Genomic DNA, 13,588 nt, shown 5'->3' with positions numbered 1-13,588 from the left:
AGATGGGAGGGAAGAGCAGGCAAGTTGAGAGCCGAATTTGGAAATGCTGGTCATTTTGGTCGTTCCTCATGGGCAGCCACAAATCATCTGGAGGAGGAGGTGTCAAATTAATGCCAACTTCAGTCTTAGCACCAAACCAGCTCCCGTCTCAAGGCTGTCTCCCCGTTCACAGTCACCAGTTTCTGCATGTTGTAGGTTACGGTATGTATTAGTCTGTTTTCACGCTGCTGATAAAGACATACCCGGGACTGGGTAATTTAGAAAGAAAAAGAGGTTTAATGGACTCACAGTTCCACGTGGCTGGGGAAGCCTCACAGTCATGGTGGAAGGTGAAATGCACATCTTACATGGTGGCAGGCAAGAGAGAATGAGGACCAAGTGAAAGTGATTTCTCCCTATAAAACCATCAGATCTCATGAGATTTATTCACTACTATGAGAACAGTATGGGGGAAATTGCCCCCATGATTCAATTATCTCCCCCTGGGTCCCTCCCACAACATGTAGGAATTATGGGAGCTACAATTCAAGATGCGATTTGGGTGGGGACACAGCCAAACCATATCACTGTACAACAGGGCCTTCAAGGGAAAACCTTGGTTAACTCAGGACTACTGACCCATAGGAAGGGGCTTAACCTCATCATTTGTGGAGGTTTCTTTTGAGCAAAAAGACATATGATATATTTAACTTACCCACTTTTACATTAAAAAATAGCAAGAAAAACTTACTAGAGACAACAAATAATGTAAAATAAAATGTAGCTTCATATGATGGCTGGTGAAGGGAGATATTTAGAGGCAGGCAGATGGAATGAGGAGGGGGATGAAGCAGAAAGAAGGAAGGAGAATGGGAGAAACAGATGTATATTAATTTTGCTAAGTCCTTGAGTGACAGAGATTTGATTTTTAAGTACGTACTAAAACTGTCTTAAAGAATGAACAACCCTTTTTAGATTAAAAATGAAGGAACACTGCCAAGTTTTTGCAATAACTGAGGCAAGCTAAAAATTGCTTGAAATATTCTTGAAAGCCTCTTATGCATCACATTTTTCAAGAATAAAATGCTTTATGACTCTGGAAAATGTGAGTATGACATGTTTTTTTTTACAGAGAAAACATATTCTGTTTTGATGGACTAACATTGCCCTCTAGGAACTCTTTTTGATATGCTGTTTAAATTTTTTTAAAGCTGTATTGAATTTTTGCAACACTGGGCACAAATTTCATCAGCTCAAGGAGTTTTCTCCAAGGGTTAAATGAAGGCAAGATCCAGCCCTGGAACCTAGAAGTTTCCTACCCTGGTCTATAGATTATAAATCACCCTTCTTCCATTTTTGATCCTCTATAATCCATTTTCCACACAGCAGCCAGAGTTTCAAACCCTGAATTCTCTGCTTAAAAGCCACAGTGACTTTTATTATGTTTTAAAGAAAATCCAAACTCCTTCCTATAACTTTCAAGGTCTTTCATCATCTGTCCCTTATTGACCTCATTTTTCCTACTGCTTTCTGCCTCTATTTATCTTCCTTACCTTGTTCCTGCTTCAAAGCTTTTGCATCCACTGTTTCTTCTGCCTGGAATGCTTTTCTCCATGGTTTTGCATGGCTGGATCCTTCTCACTATTAAGATCAGCTTGAATTTCACTCCTTCCTTGGACACCTTAGCTAAAGTTGCTGTCTGGACGCAGTGGCTCATGCCTGTAACTCCAGCACTTTGGGAGGCCAAGGCAGGAGGATCACTCAAGGCCAGGAGTTCAAGACCAGCCTGGCCAACATGGTGAAACCCAGTCTCTGCCTAAAATACAAAAATTAGCCGGGCTTGGTGGCACGTGCCTGTAATCCCAGCTACCAGGGTGGCTGGGGCAGGAGAATCACTTGAACCCAGGAGGCGGAGGTTGCAGTGAGCCGAGATGCACCACTGCACTCCAGCCTGGGCAACAGAGCGAGACTCCAACTCAAAAAAAAAAAAAAAAGTCTAAAAATTAGCTGGGCATGATGGCTTGCACCTGTAAGTCCTAGGTACTTGGGAGGCTGAGGCAGGAGGTTGCTTGAGCCCAGGAGTTCGAGGCTACAGTGAGCTATGATCATGCCAGTGCACTCCAGCCTGGGCGACAGAGCAAGACCCATCTCAAAAAAAATTTATAAAAATTAAAAAGTAAGTGCTCAATAAGTATTCACTGAATGAATGCTGTTGGAATGAATGCTGCCAGGAAGACACCTAGATGGGGAGGCACAAAATTCTGTTTTTTGTTTTTGTTTTTGTTTTTGAGATGAAGTTTAGCCCTGTCGCCTAGGCTGGAGTGCAACGGCATGATCAGCGCTCACTGCAACCTCCGCCTCCCAGGTTCAAGTGATTCTTCTGCCTCAGCCTCCTGAGTAGCTGGGATTATAGGTGCACACTATCACACCCGGCTAATTTTTTGTATCTTTAGTAGAGACGGGGTTTCACTATGTTGGCCAGGCAGGTCTCAAACTCCTGATCTGGGGTTTTTTTAGTGGAAAGAAATTGAATTTAACTGAAAGAAAACTAATAAGACATTGTGTTGCTGAAGCTACTAGAAGAAAAAGTTAATCATTGATTTTTGTCAAGAAGGTGAGGAACTCACTACTGACTTTTGTTCTTTCTTTTTCAAAGGTGTCTTTGAGATTATCCTCATAACTTCTCTGATTGGTGGAGGCCTTCTTATTCTCATTATCCTGACAGTGGCATATGGTCTCAAAAAACCCAAGTGAGTCTGCAGACAACAGTGGGTGCCTTAAAAATCAGGGACAAAAAGGAGTTGAAGTCATCATAGGTGCTTCGTAGGAGAGGGCACTCTACCATTAAGGGGTGTTCATTCATTTATTAACTTGGTGCGTATTTATTGAGGTTATTAAAGGCCACGCTCAGTGGCTCATCGGAATTCTGACCAAGCAAGAGCACTTTCATTTCTCAGAGCTCCATGCCCAGGTCTAGGCCTTTTTGAGGCCAGGAGAGTGCCAGCTGCCCCACAGGCTCTGTCTGCTCCATTTGCCATCTGAGACTTGAGTTGGAGAGCAGACCCTTTCTCTCAGTGTCTAGCAGGGCCCCTGGCTGCAGCAAGAGGCCTTCTTGCAAGCTTCTGTCTCAGGCAGAGCGGGGAGCAGTGTCTCCACGGTGTTGGAGTGCTGGCCAGTCGTCTGTGGGTGCAAGCTTATTGCTTGCTTGTGGTGCAGTGTTGAGGGTCTGGCTGCAGGGGCCTTTACCCTGCTTGCCCTGGCCACTGTGGGGAAGAAAGCATGTCTTCAGGGTCTTAGACTTTCTCTCTGCAGTGAGCCTTATGGCACCCTAATGGTCCTTCCCTGGTTGAGCTGTCTCTCCAAATTAGACAGTTGTGAGTCATCTCTGTCAAGCAGCTGCACTTAGTTAATGGTCAAGCTAATATCAACCTCAGTTACCAACTGTAGGTAATAACCAAGCCACCAGCATAGATTCTTGTACATTATGCACTTAAGTAATCATTTTGATCTTAGCATGCATCAGAATCAGGCCTCACCCCCAAAGTTTCTGATTCAGTGGTTCTAGGGTAAAGCCCCAAAATGTTCATTTCTAACAAGTTCCCAGGTGATCCCAATGCTGCTGGTTGGGACCACACTTGGAGAACCATTGCAGGAAAGTGTGGGTAGCTTATAAGGTTTATAAAATGTTGTCCTTCCCAGAGGATAAGCCTCAAAGGAATGACTCTGTGATGGTGCAATTTACAGCATTGGGACCAGGTATGGAGATGCTGGGATGGGAGAGAGGGGAAGATAAGCTTTGTATGGGGAGAGTCTCCTTTGATCACATCCCACAGAGAACTTGCAATGTCACCCCCCAACACACACCGCAAAACGACTCCACTTTCCCAGGTTCTATTAGGCAGACATGCCCTTATTTAGGAGGGAACCTTACAATTCCCTTTAGCACAGCCTCACTCTTTTGACTCAGCCATATGGTGCTAATGCTTCTTGGATTCAATTCCCATCTTAAAATCTTCTCTCTCATTAGCAAATTGACTCACCTGTGTTGGCCCAGCATTCCCAACCCTGCTGAAAGTAGTATAGCCACATGGCGTGGAGATGATTTCAAGGTAAACTCTCCTGTTTTTATTAAGGAAATCATTGCCGTGGGAGGTAGACGAGGTGAATGGAGATGGGGAAAGAGTCCTAGGATGAGCTTTTTTCAAGGTTCACATCAAGAGAACTGGAGTTGAAAAGTCTCAGGGAATGGCAGGCAGGGCAGATGGACTCAGCCTTCCTGGAATGACTTTGACTTCATGCTTTGACAAGGGGAAAGGGCTTCACCAGGCTCATGAGGACCCAGTGCGTTCCCAGGTGGAACTGGTCCCATAAAGGATGCTGCAGAATAAAGACACTGGCCCTACCCTTCCTGACCTGATGGGCTAATTAGAGAGAGAGGAGCCTTGGCTATAGGATTTGAAGCCATTTACAAAGCAGCCAAGAGCACATTAATCTAAAGACTGCCTAAATATCACCAGGGAATGTTGATGGGCATGGCAGTCTGAGGCTGCCTCAGGTTGTTTTTCTCAGGTTGGGGACGTCAGAGTCAGGCTTTATTTAACTGGCATTGGGGTTTTCTAGTGAGTATTCCTTAACTAGAAACCCTCCATTTGCATAAATTTTTAAGTGGAAAACTGTTAGGGAAATTTTAAGGTTTAATTTCTTGCTTACGTAGAAACAAGCCCAATCAAATATAACCTTTAAATCCTCGTTACTGAAAGGCTGTTTCCAGTTTTTCCTTGATGCACAAATTTTAAATATTAGTCCTTGTTCCCACTCAGAAGTCTTTTTTGAGCATGGGCATTTCGTTATAATGGGCTTTCTTTCTATTTCCTCCTCTTATCAGTCCGGTATACTGGACTGATTTATACCCCCATTTACTTTCCTGCTTATTAAATGTCATTTAGAGAGTAAATGGATTCATAGGCAGTGCTCTCTGATAACTAACATGCTTTTTGAATAATCCGTAGGTTGGGCCTCTAGAGCCAGCACTTATTAATCACTCACTACATGCCAGGTGCTGGGCTAGGCCCTAGGGATACAAATGACAAAGTCACTGTCCCTGCCATGAGGCCACTTCTGATTTTCTGGTGAGGTTGAACAAGTCTGTCTCTATGATGTGGTTTTTCCATCCCTAAGAGTTCTAATTTTAGTTCTTCCATCTTAACTGGGGTTTTGTGAACATGGGATTGTGTGGAAAATAGCCTTGCACACTCTAGCAGAAGAAATTGTTTGAATTGGCTGGGTACAGCGGCTCATGCCTATAATCCCAGCATTTTGGGAGGCCAAGGCAGCGGGGATTGCTTGAGCTCAGGAGTTTAAGACCAGCCTGGGTAACATGACAAAACCCCATCTCTACAAAAAATTAAAAAGTAGCCAGGTATGGTGGTGTGCGTCTGTAGCCCCTGCTACTCAGGAAGCTGAGGGGGAAGAATTACCTGAGGCTGAGAAGTTGAGACTGCAGTGAGTGGTGATCATGCTACTGTACTCCAGCCTGGGCAACGGGAGTGAGACCCTGTCTCAAAAAAAAAAAAATTATATACATATAAATAAACAAATTTTAAAAATTGTTTGAATCTAGGGCACTGTTTCTCAGGAAATGTGCCACTCCTTCCAAGCTCTGTGGAAGGGCATGCAGAGAGGGTTGGCTACCACTTCTGGGCCTGGGAGGAAGGTGGGGGCTGTTCCAGAGGTGGGCATTTGCTGTCCCAAGCCTAACGAGTTTTTGGCTATGTCATATGTGACTCCTAAATGACCACTTGGGATGTCCCTTTTTCTTTTCCAGGATAAGCTAAACCTGAAGGAGTCTGATGACTCTGTGAACACAGAAGACAGGATCTTAAAACCATGTTCCACCCCCAGTGACAAGTTGGTGATTGACAAGTTGGTGGTGAACTTTGGGAATGTTCTGCAAGAAATTTTCACAGATGAAGCCAGAACGGGTCAGGAAAACAATTTAGGAGGGGAAAAGAATGAGTATGTGACCTACCCCTTCAGGCCTGACTGTCCCCTGGGGAAGAGTTTTGAGGAGCTCCCAGTTTCACCTGAGATTCCTCCCAGAAAATCCCAATACCTACGTTCGAGGATGCCAGAGGGAACCCGCCCGGAAGCCAAAGAGCAGCTTCTCTTTTCTGGTCAAAGTTTAGTACCAGATCATCTGTGTGAGGAAGGAGTCCCAAATCCATATTTGAAAAATTCAGTGACAGCCAGGGAATTTCTTGTGTCTGAAAAACTTCCAGAGCACACCAAGGGAGAAGTCTAAATGCGACCATAACATGAGACCCTCGGGGCCTCAGTGTGGATGGCCCTTGCCAGAGAAGATGTCAAGACTCGGCATGCAGCGCTTGCTTGGCCCTGCCACATCCTGCCTAGGTTAAAGTTTCCCCTGCCCCTGAGCTGCCAGTTGAACTTGGTCGGCAAAGATGCGACCTTGTACTGGGAAGAAGGGATGGTGATAAGCCCGAGTATTGTAAAGGAACGGCAGTCTCTTTTCGTTTGTTCAGATACCAAGCTCTCACCGAGGCCTCCTGACAGATTGACTTTGGAGGAAGGGCCCAGGTTCTGAGCCCAAAGGACCCCCAGGGTGGACATATCTGGCCTCCCAGGAAATGGGTCATGGTCCCAGCCTTTGCTGGGGCTGAGCCTCAGAGTTCCAGAAGGCCTTTCCCTGCTGCCAGAGGACAGTTGTTTTGTTGGCTCTTGGGTGGTCTGGTGGGAGCCTGGGCTCTGGTCTTCCCCTACGAGGTAGCCCTGAAGCCTTCCTCTCTCCCCATAGTTGGGGCTGGAGGTGGAGTGGACCTTCCTAAGGGGTTGTCTGAGGCTCCTCACATCCTCTTAGATCTCAAGTGTCTGTAGCAACACCGCACCTGAGAATCCTCACCCCCAATTTAGACTGCATTGACTACTAAAACATCAAGGAACGGGGAGGGCCCTGGGGAATGTACGCTGCCGGGCGCAGCTCTGTCCAGTCTCCAGGGGGCCACTTCCCAGCTGCTGCTGCCCTTCTTTCAGCACCCAGCCTGGGAGCAGAAAGGCACCTGACATTGCAGTGGTTGTCATATAGGGACGCTGGCCCCTCACACTGGTTCAGAGCCCAGGAATGCTTACTTAAAAGGCCTCTTCCCGGAAGCAACAGGGCAGGGCCTGGGAACATGCAATGCCTAGCAACTTTGCAGCCCCAACAGGAGGACTTCTGCTCCTTTTCTCTAGCTGAGCACAGAGCTTGTGACAGTTAGTGGAGCCTTTCACGAAAGTGTGGATTGCTGGCTTCAGCACTGAGATGGTACTGGGCTCCTCCTGTAACTATAGCGACAGAGTCAGCTGTGACTCCCTTGACCTTTGTGGGAGGCCACTAGGAGGCTGGTGAGATCAGGGCAGGCGAGGCAATGAGTGAGTGGCCCAAGGTGCAGTGAACCCAGCACTTGCCAGCCAGGAAGGCTGATGGTATTTTTTCTAGGAGCGTTTGAGGAATCAGTACTAGGATTGCAGGCATGAACTTCGCAAGCCACCCACTCAGGTGTGCAAAACATCACTTTACTTTCCTAAAACTAAAATTAATTGCCAGCCTGAGACCTGACACTTCAAAGTAACCTCAGCCCAGTATGATGATTTCTGAGTTGCCGTAGGTTTGTGACTCAGTCACATTTGGGGTTTTGCCCTCCCCTGTCCTGCCTGGGACTGGCTCTGAGTGCCGAGGATGTTCGATGGCGCAGCGTGCATGGGACAGAGTTGGTCACTCAGTGGCGTCCTCTGGGTCATGTATTTGTCCGGCCGTGGTTTTGTCTCTGGCCTCGTGTGTTTACTATGGTCCCTCCTGTCCCTGTTGGGTCACCTACCACTTACCTTAGCCAATTGCTGCCTCGTTACTGTGGGCACAGGAAGGTGTGGCTGCTCTCTCAAAGCTGTGTCCTCTTAACATCTCCAGCGGCTGCAGCCACCCCCCCACTACCCACCCAGGACTCAGTACTCCTGGTTTACGGAACAGTGACTTCTGGTACGCCAAGGAATGAGGGAGGCCCGAGGCAGGGCACTGGGGAATAAGACTCTAGGGCAATGCCCCTGTCCCGTTGTCCTGCACTCAAGTCCAGGTGTAGGAAGGGACCAAACAAAAGAGATGCGTCCAATTCTCATGCCGCCCCTGATGTCTGCTCTCCCTGCTCTCCCTGCTCTCCACCCCTTCTGTGGTGTGGGCTCTTCTGTGAGCCCACTGTCCCCAGAGTTCCAGATGGGGCCTTTGGCAACCCCACCTTCAGATTCATGAACATATGGGGAGATTCTAGCCTTGCCTCCTGTCTTGGCCCGAGGATGGGGGAGGGCACGGGTACCCCCACAGCTGTTCTTTCAACCCTCCTGCCCACCTGTAGTTGGGGGAATTTTCTCAAATTCTGTGGGAGGTGGGTGAGAGGAGAGCCTGGAACGAGTTCTCCCAAACTTGTCTGTCTCACACCTGGATGTAGATGAAGCTTTTGAACCTGAAATCTAAGAATTTGATGGGAGAGAAAATGGATCCCCAATGGCTCCTGTGAGTGGATTCCAGAGATAAGGATGTTGCCCTCTGGCCCCTGCTCCTTCATCATCAAAGCCGGAAGCGTCTTCTGCTGGACAATTTGCAAATCCCCACCCAGGCCTTCCTGTTTCATTTCTTCTTTCCTTTCTCTCCTCTTGCCCCTATCTTGTGCTTTGTTTTCCCCCACTGCCAGAGCTTCTCATCTTTTAACACTTGCTATTGTTTTCTTGTTTCTTTTCATTCCTTTCTCCCCTTCCATCAGCCTCCTTTGATCATTTTCCATGGTTTTATTACCTTTGAGGGGTGGGAAGATGGTGGCTCTGTTTCTTTCTAGGTGAGAGGAGCTGTTTCTATGAGTCCCCAAAAGGCACTGGTGGGCCACACCTTAGCTCTCCTGAGCAGGTTCACAGGATGTGAGCCTCAGAGTTCAGGGCGCAGGTGACTTCCTCTCCTGGATCGAGTCACCAACTGTCCCCGCTCTGGGCACCTGGGACTGCCTCTGTGGCTGGAGAAAGCCATCTGTGTTTTCCCTGTTTACTGTCAGAGACATTGTGAGGACACAAACAGGAAGACTTGTGTTTTAGCAAGGTCATTAAAAATGGATAAACCAGTTTTCTGAGACCCTGGGATCCATGCAGACAGCTAGGTTAGTGGCCTTTCTTTAACAGTAAGAGCAGAAAATTTTTAAAGAATGGCAGAGAAACCAATCTGTGGCTTAAATAAAAAGACCACAAGTTCCTTCTGGTGTCTTGGGAGGCAGCGGTGTGAAAACACCACGCAAGGGTCTGGAGGAGGCAGGAGATGGGGAGAGATGAAAAAGGAGAGGCCCACAGTATGGATGCCTCCGGCTGCTCTGCTGATGCTCTGTGTGCGAGGAAAGCCTGTGCTGGCCCGTCCACCCCAGTCTGATTCTGTCCCCATTTCCAGCACGCCCCTAGTTACTCCTGCTGCAGCAGGCACCCTGCCACCCAGGGCAGTGGCCCACAGGCCAAATCCAGGCCCTGTTTTTGTAGGTTCATGAACTAAAAGCTATAATGACCTATTTAATGGTTGAAAACAAAAAGAATAACATTTTGTGACAAGAAAAGTCCAAGAAATTCATGTAGTGTTGACAAAGTGTAACTGGAACGCAGCCATGCCCATCGTTGACCTATTCCCTATGGCGGCTTGCCCCTACAAAGGCAGAGTTGAGTAGTTTCAACACAGAGTTTTTCCCACAAAGCAGAAAACGTTTACTCTCTGACCCTTTGCAGAAAAAATTTGTGGACGCCTACCATAACCCACAGACGTGAAACTCAGACTGCCACTATGTTTCAACTTTGAATTAGCTGCAAATTAAAAAGAAATCAGGATATGTCATTCTGAATTTCTGACCAAATAAGGACTGCCCTCTTTGAAGGGCGCACACACACTTACTGGTTCCCCACCAGCCCTCCTAAATTCCTGTCCCCTTCCCATAGCTAAGGTCGAGAGTTGGTGGCTTACACCAGTGGTCTTTCAACAGGAGTGATTTTGACCCCCAGCCTCCAAACCTCAGACATTTGGTGATGCCTGGAGATATTTTTGATTGTCACGACTGGGAAGGTGCTACTGGCATCTAGTGGGTAGAGGCCGGCAATGCTGGAAATTATCTTATAATGCGCAGAACAGCCCTCACAACAAAGAATTATCTGGCAGAAAATGTCAGCAGTGCTGAGGCTGAGAAGTCGTGGCCTGAACTACCCTCTGCCTTCTAGATCCACACACAGTGTTCACATGGGTGAGACTCCCCTCTAGGTGTCCCCTCTTTTTTCTAATTTAAAATTTGTTTTAAATTCAACTTTACAGCAGTAATCCCAAGAGTTTTAAATAGCAATTATTTGTCATGCTTAATTAACTCCTAACATGATCTGTGTGCACCTGTACACATTTTTCAGCTAATTGCAAATCATACTGAATACATTAGTTCTCCCATATATAAAAATTCATGCATGAGCAAAGCATTTTGAACATCCATGAAGAACCCCATGGCGGGCCTGCATGGTGTGGTTTGCTAAGGCATCCCTTGGTTGATAGGATTCGTTTAAAGGTCCTCCTAGTATAGAGTGCAATGCGATAAACATTTATCTTTTCTTACCTTTGTCCTGTCTCTTTGGGGCTGTTTTCAAAAGTGGAATTGCTGGTCAGAATTTTATGGTTGTCACATTTTGCGTGACTGTGTCCCATCAAAGGTTATGCTGATTTACAGTATCACCAGACAAGTCTGACGGATCCTTTGTCCTTTTCCACTGAGAATCAGCTGTCTACCACTGTGAGCTTGATTTTGTCAATTTATCGGGAATAGTTAATGAAACTTTATAGTTATTTGTGTTTCTTTAATCCTTGTGAAGCCAAACTTTTCTTTTTTTATTGTTGCCATGTCCCTGTGTTGACATTACAGAATGTTCTCTGCCTCCGTGCTCCTGGGGACATTGACAGACCAGCTGAGTTGCTAGAAATAAGAGGGACTCAGTAGGCCCTTAGCACAGCGGGTGGACTTTGCCATTTGGTTGACTATTTAAAATACTTGTTTTTGTAGGGCATTTGAAAAAGAAATTTCACACTGGTGTATTTTGTTAATTGTTTCTATGTAAATGTTGATTATTGACAAGCCTACTTGTAATCAAAATGTGTAGTGTGGTCAGTGTCTTGCACTCTTATTGTTGTGGGGGGGGCGGTTCCTGAAGAGTGGAGTGTGACTAAGGATAACAGCAGTCCTCATTCCCTTTGGACACTGGGGTCAGTGGGGAGAGAGTTTGCTCCGAAGCACAAACAGCTCCAATCCATGCTGGAAGAGACCCCAGGCCACAATAGCTCTTGACACAGAGCTCTATGCAGGGCTGTGCTGCCCAAGACGCTTGCCGTGTGCTGATGAAAAGGGCTGGGGAGAAGCGAGGGGCAGGGGAGGGGCAGAACTCCACAAGAGGGCAAAACCTGCTGTCAGCAATGCTCTCGTGGCTGTTCAAGGGAAGTGAGATACTTGCACTATGCATTTCATTTTTAGGACTAGAATTCTCTCTTCCTGCCCAACTTCACTATAAGTGTGGACTAAAATGCGAGAAAGGTGTCCTGTGGTCTATGCAAATTAGAAAGGACATGCAGAGTTTTCCAACTAGGAAGACTGAATCTTTGGCCCCAAGAGAACCGTCTCTGAAGACTGGGTATGTGGTCTTTTCCACACATGGACCACCTACGGATGCAATCTGTAATGCATGTGCATGAGAAGTCTGTTATTAAGTAGAGTGTGAAAACATGGTTATGGTAATAGGAACAGCTTTTAAAATGCTTTTGTATTTGGGCCTTTCATACAAAAAAGCCATAATACCATTTTCATGTAATGCTATACTTCTATACTATTTTCATGTAATACTATACTTCTATACTATTTTCATGTAATACTATACTTCTATATTAAAGTTTTACCTACTCAGCCAGGTGCAGTGACTCACACCTTTAATCCCAGCACTTTGGGAGGCTGAGGTGGGCAGATCACTTGAGGTCAGGAGTTTGAGACCAGCCTGGGCAACATGCTGAAACCCTGTCTCTACAAAAAATACAAAAATTAGCCAGGCGTGGTGGTGCACACCTGTAATCTCAGCTACACGGGAGTCTGAGGCAGGAGAATCACTTGAACCCGCGAGGCAGAGATTGCAGTGAGCCAAGATCGTGCCTCTGCACTCCAGCCTGGGCAACAGAGCAAGACCCTGTCTTCAAGTTTTACCTACTCAGCTATCTAAACTGAGGCTCCACAATGTAAATACGTGAGAGATCAGGGAAGCCTGGTGGCTGTGGGAAAGGGCTCCAGTTGACCAGGACTCGGCAGCTCATTACACTCTTTGCTGCAGGAAATGACTCCTGCCTGCATTTCCTGTGGAGGATCCGAGACCCACGCGCAGGCTCTCATTGTCTTCCTATTCCAGACTCCTTCCCGCTCCTGGAGCTGCCTCTGGGTCTCAGCTCTCTGCTCTGAGGCTACGCCACAGCTACAGCTCCCTGACCTGTTCCTGTTCAGGCTCCCAGGAAACCTCAGAGTGGCAGGTGCCTGCTGTTTCCTCTGTCTCCCGCCCATCCCACCATGGCCTCTCCTGTACTTTCAATTTGTTTTTCTTTAGCCATTCCTTCCCTTCAGCTTCTAAACACAGTTGGGTCACTTCCATTAAAGAAAGAAAGAGCCCCCTGGATCTTCCTCTCCCTCTGGCTGCCCACAGACTCTTGTCACAGCGCAGGCCGTGGTTTAAAGGGAACGTGGTCTACAGCCCGTCTGGCAGCTTCTCCAGGCAGCTGAACTTGTTTCCGTTTTTGGTAGTGAGAAAATTGCACCGCTAGAACTTTCTAGAGGTGTAGAAAGCAGGGAGTCACTCAACCCATTCTGGTTCGGGGGACTGCCAGATTTTTTTTAAAAAAGGGGTGTAGAAAGCAAGCCCTTGAGACCAAACCATTTTGGGACAAGGAATACGGACACAGAACAGACTGGTAAGTACCCAAGTATATGACAAACATCCACCATGGATCTAGGAGAAGCCCTGGGGCAGGGCGATATTCACCCGCAGAGACCCCTGTTCATCACTAAGCTTATGAAGAACCATTGACTGGCATTTAACGCCAGGTGCTGTGCTCAAGGTGTGGCACGCAGTACCCAGTAAGCCTCACAACTGCATTGTGAGTAGGTAGCTCTGGCCAGTGGCAGATGAGGAGGCTGTGCTCAGAGAGGCTAGATGACTTGGCGGAGGCTCTCTGAGGCTCTAAGCGGGAAGTAGGGGGTTGGAGCCCAGCCCTTTGACTTTCCTTGTGCTTTTCTACCTCGGGTGAGTAAGATTACCAAGGGACTGGGGAGATCAAGAGGAGTGGAGACTCCAAGGGGACCTCTTTTTGGTGAGACGTGTAGACCATTCCCCTCTCCCCTGGGTGCCTGCAGAGCTCTTGAGACTGGTTTTAGAGCCAGTGAGGTCTAAGAAATGCTGACGGCAGGTGTGGGGATGGGGAGGGGAACCATGTCCATGTTCACAGCCCTGGTGACAAGAAGACAGAAGCCCCCAGGGACCCAGA

At 47.2% G+C, this 13,588-nt stretch overlaps 1 protein-coding gene across 2 annotated transcripts in view; it reads left to right on the top strand.

Moving 5' to 3' along the window:
- Positions 1-11,953, top strand: part of IL31RA (interleukin 31 receptor A) — a 71,146-nt gene extending 59,193 nt beyond the window's left edge. For both annotated transcript variants that reach the window (XM_016953300.3, XM_016953301.4), the window contains exons 13-15: positions 2,636-2,729; positions 4,007-4,088; positions 5,804-11,953. In XM_016953300.3, coding sequence (XP_016808789.1) covers positions 2,636-2,729; positions 4,007-4,088; positions 5,804-6,280 — 653 coding nt within the window. In that variant the 3' untranslated portion in view covers positions 6,281-11,953. The remainder of the gene's footprint in view (positions 1-2,635; positions 2,730-4,006; positions 4,089-5,803) is intronic.
- Positions 11,954-13,588: the final 1,635 nt, after the last annotated feature.

This window comes from Pan troglodytes, chromosome 4 (assembly GCF_028858775.2).
Source record: "Pan troglodytes isolate AG18354 chromosome 4, NHGRI_mPanTro3-v2.0_pri, whole genome shotgun sequence".
Taxonomy (NCBI): Eukaryota; Metazoa; Chordata; class Mammalia; order Primates; family Hominidae; genus Pan; species Pan troglodytes.
Note: the sequence above shows the minus strand (reverse complement) of the source record. Positions and strands in the feature narration are given on the sequence as shown.